Consider the following 23,194-nt stretch of genomic DNA (forward strand, 5'->3'; position numbering starts at 1 on the left):
TCAGTTAAAAATGGTTTCTTTTTCATTTGAAATTTATAGCTACTTATGCTTAAATAAAATATATTTGTCTAAATTATATGGAAAATCTCTTTTAAGTTTCTGTCTATATGGAAACATACTAGCGAAAGCATTTTAATAAATCCAAAGTACAACCATTGTTAGAAATTAACAACAAAACAAATAACTAAAATAAAATGTATCGAACTTGGTCTTTCAAATAAATAAGAAAACACAGAGAACAGTAATAAGAACTAGGTTTTTTATATAGTAACTCAACATGAGGCCAGCCAATATAAAATTTTTCTCAGATACTATAAACTGCCCATACCAATTAAAAATTCTAAACTAATGAGAAAAAGTGAGTAGATAGGCATAATTTGCTTAAAGTTACTTACTTGTAGAGGAATAAATGTTGGCATAATTAGTGTGGTGAAGTTAATGATCACAAGACCCTAAATGGGAGAATACAGTTAACTTGCTTTTACTGTTACTGCTGTTACAGTTATACCAGTATACTGTTATACTTCCTTTTACCATTGACAAAACACCGTTATGTGTTTAGGTCTCAGAATCTTTACCTGTGGAATAAGAAGAGTCAAACAGATATTTGAAAGGTGCTTCTTGGGTTCTCTCTGTATGCTCTTAAAATCTGTGCACTGTATTTACTACATACATCCTGTCCACAATCAGGAAATTTAAGTAACTGACCACAAGGGGGAGAACTTTAATTCTGCATTAAATTATTTAATACAATATGAAATGATTTGAAAGTACTTGGCTATGTGAGGTTGGTGATAGGCTGCTTCATTTCCACTTCCTTGTGGAAACTGGGACATTCAACTGCTAGTGATAGGTTTAAATTAATTGAAATGTGATTTTGTGTTTGTAGAGTTATGATACAGTCACTGGATGTCAAATTCTATTTGTATTAAGCAATGATGCTCCATGAAGGTATCCAGATGCCTTTTTTATTAAAGTGATGATAGTAGAATGTTAGAATTCACCCTGGAAGAGTTTTTCCTTTCAAATAATGTTGTTTAAGTTATTCTGCAAGAAATCTATTACCTTCTTGAATGTCAACTCTGAAACAAGGATAGGATCAACAGGGCAGTCTGTTGTCAAGTATTCATATAAAAAACAAAGAATTAGAATGGTGCTAGCCACACCACTTGAATGTAATATGATCATTGGCTTTACATATGTTACATGTTTGTTGTTACATGAATATTAAATATTATATGTTCACACTGTTAAATATTCATTTTTCTGTTTGGGTTAAATTATGTACTTTTTATTGTATTTAAAATTTTATTTTAAGGCAATTATAGCTTTCTTTATTTTTAAACATTTTTATTTGATTTTATTTTAAGTTCCGGATACATGTGCAGGATGTGCAAATTTGTTACACAGGTAAATGTATGCTGTGGTTTGCTGCACCTGTCTTCCCATCCCTTAGGTATCAAGCCCCATGTGCATTAGCTATTTACCCTGATGCTCTCCTTCCCCTCATACCCCTGACAGGCTGCAGTGTGTATTTCTCTCCCTGTGTCTATGTGTTCTCAATATTCAGCTCCCACTAATAAGTGAGAACATGAGATACTTGGTTTTCTGCTCCTGCATTAGTTTGCTAAGGATAATAGCCCTCTGTTCCATTCATGTCCTTGTAAAGGACACGATCTTGTTCCTTTTTATGTATAGTATATATTCATAGTATTCTATGGTATGTGTGTGTGTGTGTATATATACACACATATACATATATATACACACATATATACATATATATATACACACACACATATATATATAACATTTTCTTTATCCAGTCTATGATTGATGGGCATTTGAGTTGATTCCATGTCTTTGCTATTGTAAATAGGGATGTGATGAACATATACATGCATGTATCTTCATTCCATTATTATTTCCATTAATAATTACCTTATGAGTCATACTAAGATTTAAAAGTTCACATTTTTAGATTTCATTAAGCTAAATTTGCAAGGCATGAAGATAAGATTTCTGGATTTTATCAAATATACCCAAACATACACAGCTAAATGAGACCAATTTAAAGACATTATATTAGTAACCTATATAAGTATCTCAATAACTCATTTGTTACTGAAAACAATTTGTGCTTCCCCTTAGAAGCACTGTCACTCTCTTTTTAATATGTTCAGTGACAGCAGACCTGTCTTTGAGAGTGAGTATAGATTAAAAAAAAATTCTATATGGAGATCAAATCTTAAAGTTACTAATTAAGTTGGAGTGTAATGACAATTTGGAGATCAAAAATTAGATATAATTAAAATATTCAATCTCCCTTTGATTTATAAACCTCCTTTATTCAACTGCCATTGAGTCACAAAATGTTTTCAGCTGGACAAATACAAATCTTCCAGAAGTGACTCCTATACGGGGTAAATTTATTTGAATAAATTCATTCTGATGTATTCACAAAAATGAACAAATAAATAAGTAACTGAAGTTATTTCTAGTCACAATGTGTTTATTTTCCAGTTATGTTCATAGTTGAGCCTTCACGCTTTAAAATTACGATATACTAAGTAAATCAGCAATTTTATCGTTGACAGATATCCTGTAGCTTCTTCCAAAAATGATTAAGATTGTTAATGATTCTCTTTTTGGCTTAGTGAATTAGGTTTCTATTGGTATTTCTCACACCAAAAAGTATTATAGATCCATTAAAAAATCTATGCCAGGCAGTGTGGTGAATATATATCTTATTGCTACTTTTACATCCAGTGACTAGCACAGTGATTGGCCTACTAGTACATTTTTACCAGTAGCTATCCAATAAATTTTGGTACATAAATTAATGAATAATAAATGATAGAAAGAGCTTATATATATATATATATGTATATTATTTTCCCAATTACATATGTATTATTTTTCCACAGTGCTGCATAATCATTCACCCAAACCTTAGTGGTTAAATAAACAATAATCACTAATGTTCACAGAACTCCAATTTGGGCAGGACTCAGTGGAAACAGCTCATCTCTTCTCCACACAATGTCAGCTGAGCTGGCTTCCCAGGTTTACTGGAGGCCTGGGATCTGGGGTCACATGTCTAGTGGATGATAGGGGCTGTTGGCTGCGACCTCAGCTCCGGATGTTGTCTGAAATTGCTGGATTTCTCACAGCATAGTGTTTGAATTCCAGGAGCTAGCATTCAAGTGAGCAAGGCAAAGCGCACAACATTTTTATGACCTAGCCTTCGAGATCACACGGAATCATTTCTTTTGTATTTTATTGGTTGAGGCAGTCACTGAAGAGGTTTACCTGTGTTCAAGGGGAGAGAGTTAGAAGCCACTACACAATGGGAGCAATATCAAGCTCATGTTGTAAGAAAGGCATGTGGGATTGGATATATTGCAGTAACCATTTCCGGAAAATACAATATGCCATAATTTCTTATTTATAAACATACAATTTTTTATCCAAAACCCAAACTTCTATTCACTAGCTAACTTTAGAAAATTCTATTCCCAAACAAAATTCACCCTGCTAACGAAATTCTATCTGAGCCAATAAACATTTATTATCCATTATTCTCTTATATATGCTGGTCTTCTCTCCCAAACCACTTTCACATTCATTCTAATCCTGGACCAAGGAGTATATCTTTGTTAAACGTTTTCTCTATTCCTTTTTTGGCTGGGAAAATATTTACTTACGTTTCCAGTCAGTTTATCACTGATCATTTACTATTGATGGGCCCCTGTGTCTTTTTCACAGTTTAAAGAATAGATAGCATATTGCTGATTAATATTAGGTGTTTTTTTCTAAATTGATATAAATTTTGAAAGTTATATACTCTTTCTTAGCTAGAAGAATTCTCATTTTGTCTAAAACTTTTTTTTCTATTACTAACTTGAAAGAAACTTCAAGTTCAATTAAAAGTGAAAAACACCATTCTAATTAATGATGTATTACAAAATTTGGAAAATAGAATGGTCTTTCCTAAAATTTGATTCTGTTATATAACAATGATGCATCTCATTTGTGTATATTATATGCATGTTGTTTGTTACATAAAATTTGGTCAGTATTTTCATATGCAGAACAAAATTTTCTGCAAACGAAAAATTTGAGGTGCACAATGAGATTGGTTTTGTCCCCAAATAAGCTAAAAATTAAATAAATAATAAAAATTAAAACTATGATATAAGTATTTTCTTCATTAACTCCAAAGTCTGTTTCATAAGATATTAAGGTAATTTGGGACATATATCATTGCAGTATTCAAGATATTGATGTCAATTAATTGTTTAAACAAGCTAAAAACTTTTAAACAATGCAAAAAGTACTCATCTGGCTAAAAGAAGGGATCAACTTGAAATTGGTCATATAGAAATTATATATAATTAGCTACTTTCTAGAAAGTGAATTGAGAAAATAACCAGATTTTTTATTTTACATAAAATCATTTAGAAGTAAGTTTTAATAGTGGGCAGATAATGTTTTCTGTGTACCCTGCCATATCCCTTAGCGCCTGGCCAATGTTTGTAACATAGAGGGATGTTCAATAAATGATGTTGCATGGAGTAGCACAATGCCATCTGATAATGTATTTTCTTGTCATTCCAAATAGCTATTGTTTTCTGTAGCTTTATAATGGTCTCAATGCTGTTGATTGTACAGGCCAGAATATGTGGGCTTTGGAAATATTTTTGATAATTAGATTTTGTTTTCTGAATGCAGGAATTTTGCAGTGATTATTTCTTCACTTGTGCTCTCAAAGCCCTTCCTATATACTGCTACTATAATGATATATTATATTACATTACATATCATATCATAACTACTTCTACATGTACTTTCCTCTAACGTTAGGTTGCAAGCAACTCAAGGGTGGGGTTTTTCTTCTCTATTTTGTACCCTCAGAACACTGTACTTCTGATATGTAGTCATGATTATTCGTTAACTGTTGAGGGATTGGATGATAATCTGAATTCCATTTGTCTTTTTTCATCCATGTTTTTTGTTTTTGAAAAGTTTCAATTCATGAAAATGATGTTAATATTTGAGAACTTACGATAAACTTATTAAACCCATCTACCTAGTAAAATAATGTATTGAACTCTAATATCACAACAAATAGATACATTTTAAAGTTTAGCTTAACATACTCTGTGAAGATTAATATATTACCTCCATGTATATTGCAATGTTCTGTTTCTTTTCTTTTAAAAGGGACAAGTAACTTTAAGAATGTTTTCTTCTTTATTTAAGTAGCACAAATTCCTTAAGAGACACGAGCACATTATCCCTCTCAATCCTAGAAACGTGAAGGAGCAGGCCATACCACCTCAGAATCCAGAATGATGTGTATAGGTCTATTATACATGTTTATAAATGTTGCTGGGTCCATGAATTCTTCAGATTTACACAAGTACGTTATGATTTGTTCTGGGAGGAGTAGGTCAGGTGCAACTTGGTGTAAGTTATCGCCTGGTCCTTTAGTGCCTACTTTCATAGTCTTGCAAAGATAGAGTGACAGTTTATGAGTTTGCGTGAGAAAATCTGTGATGACCTCTTTTAGGGACTGTGATTGTATCACATCATCGAGATACATAACTGGCACTTTTATCACTGAAACATGCCATTGCATAAAAAGCCTCATTGGAATGTTATGAGAAATGACTATAATTTTCATTTGTTGAATAAAAAATTCTGTTTCATCTTTATCATGGCCAATATAATCTAAAAGCACTTGGTAGAGAGTGTCGCTGGAGGACTCAAGGATATGCAGAATGGAAGTAGGATAGATGAGCAGCAATCCTGTCACTGTTTCTCCCAGGTGATGTTTCAAAACTGACTGAAACACTTGTTCATAGTAGTCAGCAACATCTTTTCTTTCTGCCTTTGCTTGTATCTTGGCCACTAGAAACATCCTATGAAGAAGGAATTTCTTTAGGTGTAGTCGTTGTTTCTCCTCTTGAAAGTGCAGGTAATTGCTACGTGGGACTTGGAGCAAAAGATGAGGCCCCAGTGGCAAAGGCCTTTTGCTGCCCTTCTGGTTACGGGCCGAAAAGGACATGATGAGTCTTATTTATTTTACCAGATGATTCTAGTTTTTAGCTTTTCATGATATTTACGCTGTCAGGGTGCCTCTGTAGTGATGAACTCTTGTTTTCATTTCTTCTGACAAAAAAAAAAAAGAGTAAATCACAGTTTGTCAAATGTTACTAAATAGCAAAATCCCAATCTTTTGCCAGTTTTATCAGGAAACAATATCTTTGAAATGAAAGATAATGTTAAAACAATACTCAAACTATAAAGTTTTTGTAAAAGTTTACAATGAAAGAGCTAAATCATATCCTAGGAAAAAACGTTGTAAATGTCATGTAATGGTGATTACAGATTGTCCTTATAAGACAAATTTTTAAAAATGGTATTTTTATGGTAATTCTTCCAATTTCTTTTATAAATCTAACTGGTCTATAACTCTTTTTTAAAAATCCAAAGCTTTCTAAGTCCTAATTAGCTATGTAACCTTTAGTCAGGACCCTAATAGTTAATAATGTTAATAATGTTCCTTGATTAATAACAGTAAACATTTCAAGGGAAAAGTTTTGGTTCTTTGTTTCTCCTCCTATTGACAAATCTCAGAAATGATTCTTTTTTTCCACCCCTTTATTATTTTTTTTCTTGTTGTTGTTGTTGTTAAGGGCTACATGAAAGTATTCTGCTACTTTAACTTACTCTGCTTACAAATCTCCTCAAATTGTTTTCCAGGTCAACTTACTATTTTTCTTTTTTTTTCCTGTGCTTCTGTCACGTACCTGTCCTCCAGGCCCTGCTTGTCCTCCATCAGGCTCCCAACTGCCAGTTCTCTGGTGTTCTCAGCTGTCCTGTGTTCTGCCTTCCCTCGGGCATATGTGAGTCAGAATGTCAGCACCATTAAAGGACCAGAGCACCAAGTTTCTTAATTTAATACGGGTATCTCGGCAAACACTTCAAAGTCACTGCAGAGGAAGTGTGAATGGCTTATTCCTGAATGGTTTATTTTTAGTCAGGTGCATTTGTAAGTCAGACAGATGGTGAGAATCTGGACATCTTTTTCCTTTCTTATTTTCTTTTTGATAAATAAAAAGTGTGGTTGTAGAACTCCTCTATTCTACTTAGACACTAACTAAAGACTTTAAGAACACATATCTGAATCTATGTAATGGTGAATTTGTGATGAGAAACTTCTATAGTAAGATTTGGCTTACTTAATGTGAATTTAAGAGCTGCACCTCTTAAAATTGTGTCTTAAAAAATTCACCTCTTAAAATTGTGTCTTAAGAGATGCATCTCTTAAAATTGCATCCACATGAGTTCTAAACAATAATTTTAAAACAAGTTTAGAAAACACGTTTATTCAATTTTTAACAAACCTAAGAGTAATTTTTTCCCTGAGGTCTGTACTATCCAAACTAATGATCTGATTTTAATGAAAATACAATGATAAATTATCTAAGTAAATGAAGGTAGAGAGGTGACTTAATAATTATTTGTGTAATACATAAAAATGGACTATTCTTCCTCATTGTGATTCACTTTGTCACTCCCTGAAGCAATACAATCTTTTCCAAGATGTAAACCATGGTGCCAAACCATGTCATTGTCCAGTCTAGTTATTATCTCACTCTTATTCTTCTTAACAGCTTTGCTGGAAGAATGTGTCCATGTTGACCGGAGCCTTCATGATGGCCTTCTCTCCTCTCCTGGTTTCTATGATACTGCACTTTCTTGGATTTCTTTCTAAATCTCTATATGTGGCCTCACCCAGTAATACCTTCCCACATCCAACTCTGGAGAATGCTGAGGCTCTGCGCTCATGCCTGCTCTACTTCTTTGCCCAGTTAGCTCAGTACCATCTATATGTCTCTTTTGTGAGGGCAGGTAAGTGGTCCTTAAAGTCACTCTTGCCACTAGATTGCACGATTGAAATTGGAAAGTGATCATGGGACTTTCCTGCTGAGCTTAGCTGTGGACTAAAAATCTTTTACAATCTGAGGCTCAAGGTAGACACAACTAGTTGATTGTGGTTGAGAAAGAAGAAGAAACCGGGATCTCATTCTAGATTATTTTCGCACAGAAAATTCTCAAATTATTATCTCCAGTCACTTACTCACAACTCTTCTCTCCTTGGACGTAACTCTGTCTTTTCAAATTTAAAACGAAAACATTTAAACAATTATTTTCCCCATTGAACATGTTTTCCTTTACAAATACCCAACTTGTGTCTAAATTAACACTTTTTTTCCTCTCAGTTCCCAGGCCAAAATCCTTGGTATTATTTTTTCATGTTTCCCCTAAGTTATATACTCCAACTCTATTCTGTTACTAAGTCTTTTTACTCACTTTAATATGCCTTAAGAGTTCTTGATTTAAAATATCTCTTTCATAGTCCTACTTCTTTATTTGGATTATAATAAGGGTCTCTATCCACAGTATTTCTAGGTTTCTCTACCCCAAAAATTCAGCTAAGAGTGTGAAACCGTAAGCCCTTTGACACATCTACTTTATAAGGTTAAAAAGATTCTGATTTTACAAAGTCCTCCCTGCTTATTTCCCCTCCATAGAATCCTGGGAGGCAAAGCCTCTGCCTTCACCACGTCCAGAGGGACTTCCGGTATTTATTTCCAATTCCCATTGATGGATTAAGCCAGAGAGAACATGGGGACATGCAACGGTGTGATTTGTTACCTAACACAGGTACTGATGAAAGTCAGTAGGAGAATTTATGAGACACTGCCACCCAGGAGCCCCCCTTTTCAGTGCACAAACTCAAACTAGTCTTTTATACACAGGTAAGATTCTTCCTCTTCATGAAACTGTTTTCCTTACTGACAGCCCAATTTCTTCCCAAACATGGTCAAGAACTACCCCTCAAGATAACGCTAACCCCAGGATGTACTGTTCCACCTCAACTTTCTGTTGACTTCATTTACATATTTTTATTATAATTATGTTCTCAAAATATAAAGAATTGCCACAGCAAATGAGAGTGATGTACTATAGAGTTTTGAACAAGATTGTTAACTCACCTGGTCTGATTCCCACTATCTTCTTGGATTCCCTGAATCTCAGAATAAATAATAAAAACTATTTCATAGTTCTGCTTGCTTTATCTTCTGGCTTTGCTCTCTCTCCTCCAGATCTAGTTATTGTGCACTGCTTTCTCCAAATCTCTTTTTTAAGATTTCTATTTCCATGGGTATCGCAACCTTGATGACTTCCCCCTTCTTCTAGATCATAGCTCACCACTCCGATCAATACTGCCAACACAATATCTCTCTGATAATCACATGTGTCTTTCCACTTTTTGCTCCTATCAAAAGAAGCTTAGTGGTAACCTTTTCTTACCATGTGTGCTTTTTGTTTTCCTTTCATTTCATATATCTAGATTCCTCCAATATAAACCTAATAGAAGAATGATATTTCATTCTTCCATTATTCTCCCCCAACGCTATAGAAAATCAACTAAGCTATCTTTTCTTCAAAAGAGTGATAATATCTTAACAAAGCCTAATTGTTGTTATCTTGAAAAACATATGAACTATCATTACTGTAAGTCAAAAAAGCCAAGTAGAGACAATGTTGTGTCGTTCAAACTAATACATTCAGAAGCAATAGTTTGCAATCTCCATGGATAGTTTGACATCTGTATTCAATTTTCCCAAAGTAATTTTCCATTTTCAATACTTTTTCTTTTTTTTTTTTCCTGTTGGGTTGCTTCCTCAAAATTTGAGCTTCGTTGTCACATGGCTACCTGAAAAGTTTAAAGGCAATTTATTTCCCTATCATTCATCAGTCACACTGAACTGTCAAGGGTAAGTTCTGACTAGATAGAAATAGAAGCAACATGCAATTCAGACAGTTTTTGAGTCATTGTCATGTGTGATTAGAATTGTATACTCTCTGCTCAATGGACATTCAGCATTTAAGTGCCCAGGTGCCACAATCCTTATGTGCCATCTATTAAGGGTAAGTTATTTACCCTCAGGTGGCGACTGAAGAGAACTCTTTTATCTGTCTATGTATCTGGATAAAGAAGCATTTGTGTTATTCTACCCAGAATGATCTGTTTAGAATAGCTATCCAAATTCAAGTTCAAACAACCGATAAGTCACAGAACCTTAATAGAAGCTTAGGATGCCAAGTCTTCTTTCAATTATTCTACTTATCTACCTTTTTAATTCAACTTATCTCACATTAATACATAGCATGTACTTGTAACTCGTGTCAAACAGTACACCTTACTATTACTGATATACTTTATGCCCTGGTTTCATTTTTCAGAACCAAATGCTTCTGAATAAACAAACTTATCATGTCCTTTTTGTTTTTGTAAGCCAGACAGAAAGGATTAAAACAGCTAAATACTATTTATTATTCATCATGTGCCATGCACTAGATACTTTTACATACAGTAACCAGGCTACTTTTAACAGTAACCCTATATGATAGATAGAAACTTTTCTACAATTTACATAGGAGTAAACTAAAATGTAGAGTAGTTATGTATTTTGCAAACAATTAAAATCTTCTCTCAGCAGCCTCCATATTCTGTCTACCTGGGTAAAGAGGAGGTAAATTATCTACTATTTCTATCCATGACCATAGTGTAATTCTTCCCCTTGTCTATGAGATGAGATGATATCCAAACCAAAAGATAGCTTATGGTTTGGATAAAGTAAATTTAAAGAAAAACTTCTACATTATAGCTAGGTTTCAGCAGCATTTATCTACTGTTATTATGTACTCATTTGTCTCAGATTTATTGATGCCTTTGGTGTGCCAGGCAATATCATTAGGCACTATAAGAAATGTAAGTCTGAAAAATACCTACTCCCTAATTTCAGGAGCTTAGAGTCAGGTACAGGTGACGAAATGTACATGAATCTGAGATGTTCTTGAGACAGAACAGGGAAAAACAATAAATACCATGCAAATGATATTTAGTGCTTTAGAAACACCGATTTAGAAAGGGTAAATTTGGAGTTTTCTTAGAAACCTTAGTGAAAGAGTTCTCATTTGAGCATGGCCTTCAGAGAAACAGGATTGAGGGACAGCTTCATGAATTGGTCTCACATTCATTCCTTTAAAATGTGAGGTTGTGCATTTACTAAAGTTGATTTCCATCTGGGATACCAGACTTTAAACTCTCACCTGTGCTCGGGTCCTAGCAAAACAAAACACTCTAAATCATTTCCTTTCACTTTATGTCTTATATCAAAATGATCAGCCAAAGAGAACTAATCATCTAAATAAATGGTTTACAACTTGGGTAGAGGCTTTCACTAAGATCACATATAACAAGCTATTGAGTAGACAAAAAATATACTTGATTTAGCAAAGGAAATCTGAGTTAGCTTAGTTATCAAATCACTAGGTATTTGAATATTTATTGAAAAAGATACTCTCCCTCCAAGAAAAAAAAAAGAAAAACAAAAACAAAAACCCAAACTAGATTACTTTCTCTTTCATTGACTCTCCTCAATAGTATTATGGAACAGTGTTTGGTAATTACTTATCAAGGAGAGCGCAGGTTAGGAACATTTAGTTATTTGATTACAACATTTAACATAGTATTCATCTATCTACTATTTGTAGACAAATGTGCCAGACTCTATGGAAATATTCTTGTGAATCAGATATTCTATCTGCACATGAAAAATTTAATTCTGTTAGTGGATCTTAAGATCCCCACGACTATGTTAGTACAGGGCTGGATGGGCATATACAAGAGTGCAAAGATATAAACAATGAAAGCACAAAATTCAGCAACATTTAAACCTGGCTGGAAGAATGAGCATTTAAGCTGGGATTAAAAAATAGATATGACGTGTGTGTGTGTGTGTGTGGTGTGTGTGTGTGTGTGTGTGTGTTTAAAGGACAAAGAGCAGAGGGCATATGTTAAAGATAGGAAGTGTGGCACATCATTAAGAAAATGGAAAAAAATGTGTTTTAGCTAAGGCACTAGTCTTCAAACCACAGAATCTACAAATTTTGTTAAACTGAAGATTCCTGGTCTCTAGGCCTAAAATGTCTAATTAGTAGTCTTAAATGAGACCCAAAAATTTGTATTTTTGACCAGTAGTCTCCCAGTCTCTCTACATACCTCACTTTAAGAAAGAAGAGGCTAACTCACAGTGATTCAAATCATGACTGTCTATTAGAATAATCTAGTGGAGTTTTTTTGTTTATTTAATTTTATGTTCATAGGTGTTTGGGGAACAGGTGGTGTTTGGTTACATGAGTAAGTTCTTTAGTGGTGATTTGCAAGATTTTGGTGCACTCACCCAGCACTCAAAAAGCCAGTTCCCAGTCTTACTTAATTAGCCTGGAATGGAACCCTGGTGTGTATGTTTGTTAAAACCTCTCCAGGTGATTCTAAATGTAGCCAGGAGTGGAACTGCTAGAGGGTGAGTCGTGGGGAGGAGAGGGGGAAAAAAAAAGTAAGTTGGAACCAGTTTGTGGAGGACTTCGATGCCACACTCAGAAGTTTGAATTTTACTCTGTGGATAGTAGAGAATCACAAGAATTTCTTGAGTACCCATAATCATAACTGTGTTTAGGAAGTTGCCGTGAAGTGCAGAGGAATTGGAGATGGGAAATACTAGAGGCACCCAGAGTCCTTTTAAGAACTCTGCAGTTGGCAAGTGAGCACTCTTATCTTCTGCCGGCTTAACAATAAATTGTTTCAACTTTGCTGAAAACCAATTTGCAAATGTAAATCATAAGCTTAAAAATCTACTCTTTGACTAAGTAATGCCTCTTCTAGATCCCATGGTAAGTAAATAAAATTATGAGTTTCAAGTTGAGGCTAAGTGAAGAAAAAAATTTAAAAAAAAATAAAATTACTGACAAACATTTGAAATATAAGGATAATTTTTATAGAAAAAAACTTTAAAAAAATGAATATATGTATTAATGAACACCTACTATGATGCCCTTGAAATTAATTTTGAAGAATATTTCAAGGGAAGAAAAAATAGTTATTCACTGAAACGAATAGCATAATATAAAAAAATTATAGATATTTAAAAATAAAATTGGGATCTGATATGGTTTGGCTGTGTGGTCCCACCCAAATCTCATCTCGAATTATAATCTCCATGTGTTGAGGGAGGGATCTGATGGGAGGTGATTGGATCATGAGGCAGTTTCCCTCCCGCTGCTGTCGTGATAGCGCGGGAGTTCTCAGGAAATCTGATGGCTTTAAAAATGGAGGTATCTGCTGTGCTCTCTCCTTCTTGCCTCATACGAAGAAGCTCCTTGTTCCCCTTCACCTTCTGCCGTGACTGTAAATTTCCTGAGGCCACCTCAATCATGCGGAACTGTGAGTCAATTAAACCTCTTTTGTTTACAAATTGCCCAGTCTCAGGTAGTACCTTTATAACAGTGCGAAAGTGAGCTAATAATATCTTTGTTCAGGCACAACTTTTTTTGTTTTTAAATCAGTAAAAGAAACTGGGTCCTAGAAGCTACAGTGGTCTAAGCAGCAGCAAGTTTATGCATTCATTTTTGTTTGTTTTTGTTAAAATATGTTAAAATTGTCACACTGCTGGCACACCTCATTTGCATGAAATTCTGTACCACACTTACCAATTGTAGTAAAGTTGCCCTCTATCTCTGGGACAAGACAAAAAAAAAAAAAAAAAAAAAAAGCAACAAAACTACTCTGGAATGTAATTTTCTCTGAGATCTAACCAAACTCTGTTTAGTGGATTGGGAGAAGATTATAAACGAAAATAACATTTTGACGTTTGTCCTTCAACTTTAAGAAAATGGTTTGCCTATATAATTTTTGGTAATTTTTTAAAAGATAATATTTTCTACCCTCGTATGGTCCTCAGATTTAAACCATAATGAACAGGGAAAAAAAGGAAAAGAATGCAACTGAGTGCTAAGGCAGAACATTGTGGCAGAAGAAATTAATGAAGGTGGAGTATATACTGAATATTAAGGACAGAATTTCATAGGGCCAACAAGATAACCATCTGTATTTTTCACATATGCAGGCAAAGTGGATTTTGCAATTGCCAATTACATTAGATGCACTAAATAAAGCTCCTAACATTGATATGATAAGGCACCACCCTAAGTTTTCCAGGCTGCAACTGTGCATAATTTTAAAATGGTTTTCTGAAAACCATTTTAAGTTTACATTGGATTCCCAATCTTATTTTTAAAAAGTCATAGAAACAAGAAAAGAGAGAAATCTAGCCATGTTTTGATTGGTAGAATTTGGGACTGCTATTTGTTTTGTATTTTCCACATTTTTCAAGTGTGTCTATGTTATTATGTTCAGAAAAAAATAACATTAAAAAATAAGGCTATCCCTTTGGTTTGGTGAATGATGATACTTGTGTTGCTTTGTTTGTAAGTCTAGGATAGTCTAGCCTAAAAGCCTGTTATTGAGTAAAACTTGTAAAATGATGGATCATGAACCAAATTGAACAAAGAGAAACTTCACTCAGGGAAATCATGACCTACTAAGAGTCAAGATAGGAAAATATAAGGGTGTAAGACAGGGCAGTTACTAAGACACAGTCCAGGAATTTTAGTCCAAAAACCTTGCATACTACCGAGTAAAAGGTGAGTCTTTAAAGAATTTGCTCCATTTGGATAGAGTCTGAACTAAGGCAGTTGCTAAGACTGAAAATGTGCGAGCCGTCACCAAGGTAGACAAGACTTGATCCACTGGATATGGGAGGTTAGGAATGCAAGGATTTAGAGATGACACTTCAGGTTTGAATATTAGTCACTGGGAAGACTAACATTTTTTCTTTAAATAAAGATGGAAGATACAGGAGGATGCCCAGATTTGGGAAGAAAAACAGTTTGTATAGATTATCTTGAAGTGGAATGGCCATGGAAATATCCAGGTATAAATGTAACTGTGAATCTGAAGATCGGAGGAAATCTGGACTTATGATGCAAATTTGGTAGTTGTCTGCATTGAGGGTAGAACTGAAACCATGGGAAACAGAAAGAAGAAGGTGGAGAAGCACATTGTGGAACATACAGTTTTAGGGAGCAGGCAAATAAGAAGCAGTGAAAGAGGCAACAACAAATCAGAAATAGGTAGAGAATTAAGAAAACACAGGCTTATGAAGGTCCCTGCAGGAGAAAGGTTTAAAAGTTGGTGGTTGAAGTAAAATTCTAAACAAAGATAAAAAAGCTTAAGGACTGGGGTGACCATTTAATATTGGGAATTACATTTCCTAGGGGTTTAAAAGAAAAGTAGATCTGGTAAAATAGCTGAGGGAAGCCAGGTTGTAAGCATTGAGTGGATCAAAGGAGAATAAGTGGTCAGAAGGTGGACCACTTCTCCACATTTGTCAGTAAGAAGAATGAAAGCACTCTGATAGTAAACTGTAGAGGAGGAAGATAGTAGATTAATAGTAGTATAGTAATCCTAGGTTTTTACCTATTAAAAACTAGCATGCTGGGTTTCTTTTTGTCTTTTCTATCATTGTGTCCAGCCAGGAAGGTGGAATCTGAAAATGGAATGCTGTATGGTATGCTTCGAAAATGTTTTAAGATTGTCAACTTCTATACAGAGATTTGGAGACTACAGATAACACTAAACTCTCAGTTATGTTTCTTTTACCTTCTTTTAATCAGTTTTTTTTTAGCTTCTTTGCAAGACAGAACGCTAAAGCTTTATGACTTAACTAACACAGTGCACATTATGATGGGGTGACATAAACACAACACATTTGAGTTTAGTTTTTTATGACTTAAAATCTTGGTGTAATAGCAAAGTTGCTTTACACATACAAATTTTATTATGATTGGAGTAATAGCTTTACAATTTCATTACTCAGGCCCATATAACCTATTATGCTAAAATGTGATATCAATAAGCTAATATCTATTTTAATGCTGCCTTTTGGTTTAGCTTTGAACAATTGTCACATGGAATGGAGAAAATTTGACTAGTAGAAGTTTAGAGCTGGAGGGGAACTTGGTTCCACTGACATAACATACTCCGTTTGCAATTAAGAAAACCATGACGGCCGGGCGCGGTGGCTCAAGCCTGTAATCCCAGCACTTTGGGAGGCCGAGACGGGCGGATCACGAGGTCAGGAGATCCAGACCATCCTGGCTAACACGGTGAAACCCCGTCTCTACTAAAAAAATACAAAAAATAAGCCGGGCGAGATGGCGGGCGCCTGTAGTCCCAGCTACTCGGGAGGCTGAGGCGAGAGAATGGCGTAAACCCGGGAGGCGGAGCTTGCAGTGAGCTGAGATCCGGCCACTGCACTCCAGCCTGGGCGACAGAGCGAGACTCCGTCTCAAAAAAAAAAAAAAAAAAAGAAAACCATGACAAAAAGAGATCAATATTACTGACTTCAAATTGCTTACATGTAAAATTGTCAAAAAGCATGTATACCTGAAATACTAAAACAGTGAGATAATAGTTCACACTAGAGTATTTTTTAATATATTATAAAAGTTGCAGTAGATAAAGTGGTGCTAGAGCTATTCTGAAAGAAGTTGTAGGAACCTGAATTTTATGACACTTAATATTGAGAACCATTAAATATTTTAAGCAATAAAGTTATATGATGAGTTACACATTTAATGGTGACTAGTTTTGGGAAGACAGAAATTTTATAGTCAGGTATGCCCTACTAAAACATCATTGTATTCCAAATATGCAATGAGGGTCTAGGCTAGAATTTAGAACTTTAAAATGTATTTCTTTTTAAAGTAACAGTAATATTAATCTAAGTCTAAATAACATATTGTTTTTATTCTATGTAACTAGAGCAGCAGTACAGTAAAAACAACATAATAAAATATTTTTAAATATTGAGTATGTCCTAGATGCCTAAGCAGATTGCCTTTAATTTATCCAACAAGCCTTTATTATCCTGAAACTTTCCCAGCATCCACTAAATTTAAAGCCCCTTTGCCTATTTTAACTCAAGATACCTTCACATTTTCTTGGAAACTGTACCTACTAACATTAGCAGTTGTAGACAATTGAGAGACTTATGTATCACTGTTTTAATATATGTGAACATAATGTACGGTCACTTTTTTTGTGAAGACTATTTTGTGAAAATTTAATAGCATGATGAAGTAGAGCACCGTGTTGATGGTGCCCGCTTCATTAGGGACAGCACATTCCTAGGGGTCTAGAGTAAGAATGCAGTGGTATGGGACGTATAGGCACCTGTCCTCCATCATCATCATGAATGCCTCTCTGATCCATGTCTCACCTGTCATTATAGTACTTTGTCTCAATGACGAGTACCTCTTGACTATATATGTACCACTGTTGGCCTCATGGAAACCGTTTCAATAGTGGTATGTGTTCCAAGAGTTCCTAGGCAAAGCTGTTCTGGTCTCTGTGTGCCTTGTGTGCTGAAATATAGATAATAGCTTTGTGTGTGTGTGTGTGTGTGTGTGTGTTTTTTCCCCTAACTCAGGAGGTTTTAAGTGACACATTTTGTAAGATAGTGGCAGACCTAACTATGAGGATCTTATTTCTAACCCATTGATTTAGCTAGTAGAAATCATTATTTCTATGTATTTTCTATTAAAACTTTTTAAATTTTAAATTGTCTATATCCCTTCCACTGTTCAGTTGTGGTATACTCAGAAAAATCGAAACATTAATCATACAAGGTGAATAAAAGCATAACTATAAAGGCAAGTTCTCAAAATCATATAATTAGTTTCAGAGTCAAATATTAAAATTATTTGAATTACCCAATTCTTAAAATTGTCAACTCTTTTAGCCATAGAACTTGAGTATAGATTGTAGTTGCTGTGATTATATTTGTTCCTAATTATCATTTTCATTAAAGATAGTTTGGATTTAAGAGAGGCCACACTTTTTTGGTTTGGTTCCCTGGGAAGAGTAACTTTGTTTTAATCATTAACAGAGTTGCAAGTGTAAGTTAACTTTCATATCTGGCATTTTCTCTACCTTAATATAAGGTAGAGAATAGCCTAGCCTAGTCATTGTTATATGGGTTAAATCTCTCATCTACTTCTCAAAATAATGCATCTATCTACCATGGACCCATAATGCATCTATCTACCATGGACCCATATTTAATGCCTATCTCATTTAAGTCTCTCTGTGTGTGTGTGTGTGTGTGTGTGTGTGTATGTGTGTGTTGTTAGAAAAGTTCTTAAAACTTTTCAGTAATAAGCCATTATCATAGTAGAAAGAAAGCATACTTTTAAGCTTTGACTCTTGACCAAACTGAAGGCTGACTTTGGATCTCAGTCTCACAAGGTTCAGGCAGGTGATATTTAATAAGTTTCTAGAGGTTTAGGCCACGGTGTGACTTGTGTTCAGTGACTCATCTTTGTTGTTAGAAATTTCCTCCAGTGATCTATTTGAGAACCAGGCTACTTTTACATTTTTTTATAAGGTCATTCTCCAAGACCTATGCCTCTAAAAAAGAGGAAAATTCTTCATGGTCATGTTATTATATTGGAATTCAAGTGCAGGTCTCTAGCCTAGTGTGTATCTTCTCTGCCTTCAAAAAACTGTTTTCTTTGTGACTTACAAAATAAAAATTCTATATCTTTTTTGACTGAAGATGACTTTATACTTTTAACCTATATTTCAGAAAGCCAATCTTTAGAAAAAATGAAATATTTTCAGGGAAAACTAAAGCATAGCCATGCTCTGCAAACTTTTAAAACAGTTTCAGGCTGTAATTGCTATTTTCCATTTGACTTTCAAATTTGTTTTCATTGGCATAATTTTACTATTTTATAGTTAAGCATTTTTTTCTATAATATAAAGGTGAACAATAAAAGGAACAAAAATAAGTTTGTTATAAAAAATAAAGAGAAAGAATTTTGTATGGGTAGGGTGATGGCAAAGTCAAATAAAATTCAACCACACCATACAGAAGAGCTAGATTAGATCTTCAATGCTTTGTGTTACGTGAGTAGAAAAGAATGATCACTCTGAATACTTTATAACCTCTAAGAGGAGAGAATGTTGCTGCAGCAATATCTGGGAAATACAATCAGTGTGTCTGAAGCCAGCATCTATTTATCTTAAATTAATCTTTTAATTTTTTTCTGAGTAAGTGGATGATAATCCTGATGCTGGGTGCCAGTGTCTTTTTATTCATGGTATAGATAAAACTAGAGCACTCCTATGTTGGTGAGAGCTATACAATTCAAAAGGTCTCAAGCTGTAACTCTTTCATAAGATTATAGACAGCTTTATAGATTTTCAGCATGATTTTGGGATTAAGAATCAGTAAATAATTGTATTTAAAGTAAAGTCTTGTGCATAATCAAGTCTATTTTACCTTTCTGCCCTCAGGAAAGTATAAACAAGGTGTTCTAAATATAAGGCAGCAATTTTTCTTCTTCACTGTTAAATTCTTTTGTTAAAAGAGTTCCTACAACCGAAGTGGAAAAGGCTTCACTAAGCTGTAAACTATCTGGTTGCTGTTAGTGTGAGCCATAGGGTGAAAAGCAGCATGGTGGCTCTAATACAGTGAACCTCAAATGACACCACATTGAAGGCCCAGCAATCAGGCTTACATTCAAATATGTACTTGCTTTCTCTCTTCTGAAAAGAAAACCAGGCCAGGAACAGTGGCTTATGCCTGTAATCCCAGCACTTTGGGAGGCTGAGGAGGGCAGATCACCTGAGGTCAGGAGTTCGAGACCCATCTGGCCAACATGGTGAAACCCTGTCTCTACTAGAAATTAGCCAGGCATGGTGGCATGCACCTGTAATCCCAGCTACTCAGGAGGCTGAGGCAGGAGACTCACATGAACGCGGGAGATGGAGGTTGCAGTGAGCTGAGATTGCGCCATTGCACTCCAGTCTGGGGGACAAGAGTGAGACTTCATCTCAAAAAAAAAAAAAAAAAAAAAAAAAAAAAAAAAAAAAAAAAATGGTAACCTAGAAAAGTAGTCTGGATTTTTTTTTAAGTAGGTCTTCTTTCCTAGGCGTTGTCAGTAAGTATTATATTGTCATCTTGTCTAGGGTAGAGGGTAGAGTAGCAAGAAGGAAGTGAGATCTCCTCACCTCTAAGTTGAACAGTGTACTGAGATTTAACCATCTTCTAACTCTCACATTATATCTCTAGAATATATGTGAATATATAAATATTTGTCAGTAGACATTGTGATTAAAAGCTGTGAAAAATATGTAAAATATAATGAAATTTTGGTCCTCCTGGAAAAGCATCTGAAAAGACTTCAGAAAGGAATGCAGCAGTGACTCATGTTAGATTTAATTAAGTGGTACTGATAGCAGGATGAAAGTTAAACAACTTAAAAATTAGGTAAGGCTATGTGGTTTATAAGAGTTATGAACTCAACGATTGGTAAGTTATGAAATCCCTTTTATAGACTATGCATAGGGCTCAAGGTGACCCTTAGTCGCACTGGCAAAATACAGTCAGCAACTGGGTTGAAATCCCAGAACAATATAGATCTTCAATTGACTAAGAAGGTAACCTCAAAACTGTTTGTGGTGATATCATTATTTCCTTCTTAGATAAAATTATTTTAACCCTGGAAGATTTATAATTTACAGTAGAAATACCTAAATTAACTAAATTTGGCAACATATTTTTGTATTAAGAAATGGTGTACACACTTGATATTTTAAGGATTTCTAATGTGAAAGAGAATCTGCCTTACTAAGTAATGGGTTAGCTTTTTAATTCCATCTTAAAATGCATAACTGAGTAATTGATTTAGATCTGCTATTTTAAATAGAAATCTTTCCAAGTTTTACATAGCATTGAAACATTTGAGATTTTATGTATGTATACAGAATCTGTTATTGTTTGTCATCTATCTATCTACCTGCCTACCAATCTACCAATCTACCAACCTATCTACCTATCTACCTTCCTTCTGAGCTATTTGATTTGTCAGCCAGGCAATTTTAAAGGAATTGTCTTTAAAGGAAGGATTTTTAAAAATTGGGCCCATGATCCATTGAAATCCTCTCATAACATACTATTAAAATATGCTAGACTAATAATTTGCAAATTGATTTTCAAAACTTAAGGGTAAGTCAGGTTTTGAATTTGCTAATTTGACAAATTTAATATTAAGCTTTAAAACCAAAGTGAACCGATGAAATTTTTTATGCATAAAAGCTTCTCTCAAGGACACAGGAACACTTTTTATTGACAGTATTGATTTGTCTTCTCCCTTATGAGAATGTAAGGAGATAGAAGTCAACACATATAGTTAGTTAAGAGTGACTGCCTCCTGCCCCAAGTGTTCCCAGCCTTTCAGCACAGTTGCTTCTCTTAGCAGTGGAAGGTGGCCATCTTCAATATCAGTAACCATCCTGACCTTTCTGAGACCAAAGGCCAAGTAGCTATGGATCAACCTGAGAAATTGCTCTCATGTATTCATGCCAACTTTCCACTCCTTTATTATTTTATATGACACAGGTAATATACATTTCTTATAGAAAATTTAAAGAACAAACATAGGCAACAAGAAGATGATGTTCACTTATATCTCATAACCTAGATAAATTAACCACTATCCATATTCCGTGATACTCCTCTGTAACTGCAATTGTGTATAGATGTGTTTAGTTTGAAACATGATGAATTGTAGTTAACATGTATCCCTGATAATGTTGCACACTCTCACTCACACAGTCATGCTTTTTTTCTGCCTTGTATTATGATTATGGTTTTCTACTTTGCTTTTACCACTTAGTAACATATTATGAATTCCTGTTATTAGTAAAATAAATATAAGAACTAAAAGTACTTTAAAATATATTTAAAGACAATGTAAAAGTATATAAAAATCATAAAAAAGAGCTGAGCTCGGGGACTCATGCCTGTAATCCTAGCACTTCAGGAGACCAAGGTAGGTGGATTGTTTGAGCCCAGGAGTTTGAGATCAATCTGGGCAACATGGCAAAACCTCATGTCTACAAAAATCCCCCCAAAAAGTTATCAAGGTGTGGTGCTGCACACCTGTAGTCGCAGCTACTTGAGAGGCTGAGATGGGAGGATCACCTGAGTCCAGGGAGATTCCAGTTTCAGTAAGCAATGTGAGACCCTGTCTCACGTAAAAAAAAAAAAAAAAAAAAAAAAAAAAGAAGAAGCATAAAAAAGTGATAAAGCATAAACCATAAAGCAATAGCTTTATGTTTAATGGCTGCATAAATTCCAATGTACAAATGTACTTTATTAAATAATCTTCCAATCTTCAGCATTTTAAATTGCCTACTTTTTGTTAAAATAAGCAACAGTCTATGAACATCTTTAAATATTAGTTAATTCAGTTTACAATTTAAGTAATTTCAGATGTAAAATATGTGGCAAAATAATTATGTGTTTTTTAAGGGTTTGACACATATTTTCAAGTTATCCTACAGAAAGATGAACCAGTTTATGTCCAGGAGTTGCTTCTTAGTTAAACCCTTGATAGGATAAACTGAGAAACCCACCAAAATTAGAATGCCACATCTCAGAATAAACAAACAAACAAACAAAAAACCATTAAAAAACAAACTAAATAGATGCTAGTTTTGTTATCAGAAACAGTTGAGTTTAAGGTGTGAGGTGCTCTTACGTTAATTCTGACCAAACCTAGCAAAGATCCTGTTATTACATCAATCTGTTGCATTGGGATCGTCAGAAATACCAACTGTATGGCTGTTGGTTTGCAGCCAACAAACATGTGCAAAAAAGCTCAACATTACTCATCTTTAGAGAAAATTAAAACCACAATGAGATACAATCTCACACCAGTTAGAATGGAAATTATTAAAAAGTCAAGGAACAACAGATGGTGCGGAGAAATAAGAACACTTTTACACTGTTGGTGGGCATGTAAATTAGTTCAACTATTGTGGAAGACAGTGTGGCAATTCCTCAAAGACCAAGAACCATAAATACCATTTGACCTAGCAATCTCATTACTGTGTATATACCCAAAGGAATATAACCCATTACTGTGTATACACCCAAAGGAATATAAACCATTCTGTTATAAAGGTGAATGCACATATATGTTCATTGCAGCACCGTTTATAGTATCAAAAATATGGAATCAACCCAGATGCCCATCAATGATAGACTGGATAAAGAAAAGGTGGTAATATATACCATGGAGTACTATGCAGCTATAAAAGGAATGAAATGATGTCAGTTGCAGGGGCATAGAT

At 34.5% G+C, this 23,194-nt stretch overlaps 2 protein-coding genes across 4 annotated transcripts in view; one reads left to right on the forward strand and one right to left on the reverse strand.

The window, feature by feature from the left end:
• Positions 1-23,194, forward strand: part of ZNF804B (zinc finger protein 804B) — a 630,956-nt gene that overhangs the window by 33,703 nt on the left and 574,059 nt on the right. The window lies entirely within an intron of this gene.
• TEX47 (testis expressed 47) lies at positions 5,234-6,883 on the reverse strand. 3 transcript variants are annotated; one of them, XM_033193160.1, is made up of 2 exons: positions 6,819-6,883; positions 5,234-6,174 (listed from the first exon to the last, which is right to left on the reverse strand). In XM_033193160.1, exon 2 carries the CDS (start codon positions 6,071-6,073, stop codon positions 5,312-5,314), a length of 762 nt encoding a protein of 253 aa, XP_033049051.1. In that variant the 5' UTR covers positions 6,074-6,174; positions 6,819-6,883; the 3' UTR covers positions 5,234-5,311. The 3 variants fall into 3 exon arrangements, with proteins under 3 accessions (XP_033049051.1, XP_033049052.1, XP_033049053.1); XM_033193161.1 differs by having other exon boundaries at positions 5,234-6,177; XM_033193162.1 differs by having other exon boundaries at positions 5,234-6,177; positions 6,782-6,880.

This window comes from Trachypithecus francoisi, unplaced genomic scaffold (genome assembly GCF_009764315.1).
Source record: "Trachypithecus francoisi isolate TF-2019V2 unplaced genomic scaffold, Tfra_2.0 Lachesis_group4, whole genome shotgun sequence".
NCBI classification, from domain to species: Eukaryota; Metazoa; Chordata; class Mammalia; order Primates; family Cercopithecidae; genus Trachypithecus; species Trachypithecus francoisi.

What these genes read in the sequence shown, in the direction of transcription:
- TEX47 (XM_033193160.1), bottom strand. Translation starts at nt 6,073, where the DNA reads ATGTCCTTTTCGGCCCGTAACCAGAAGGGCAGCAAAAGGCCTTTGCCA.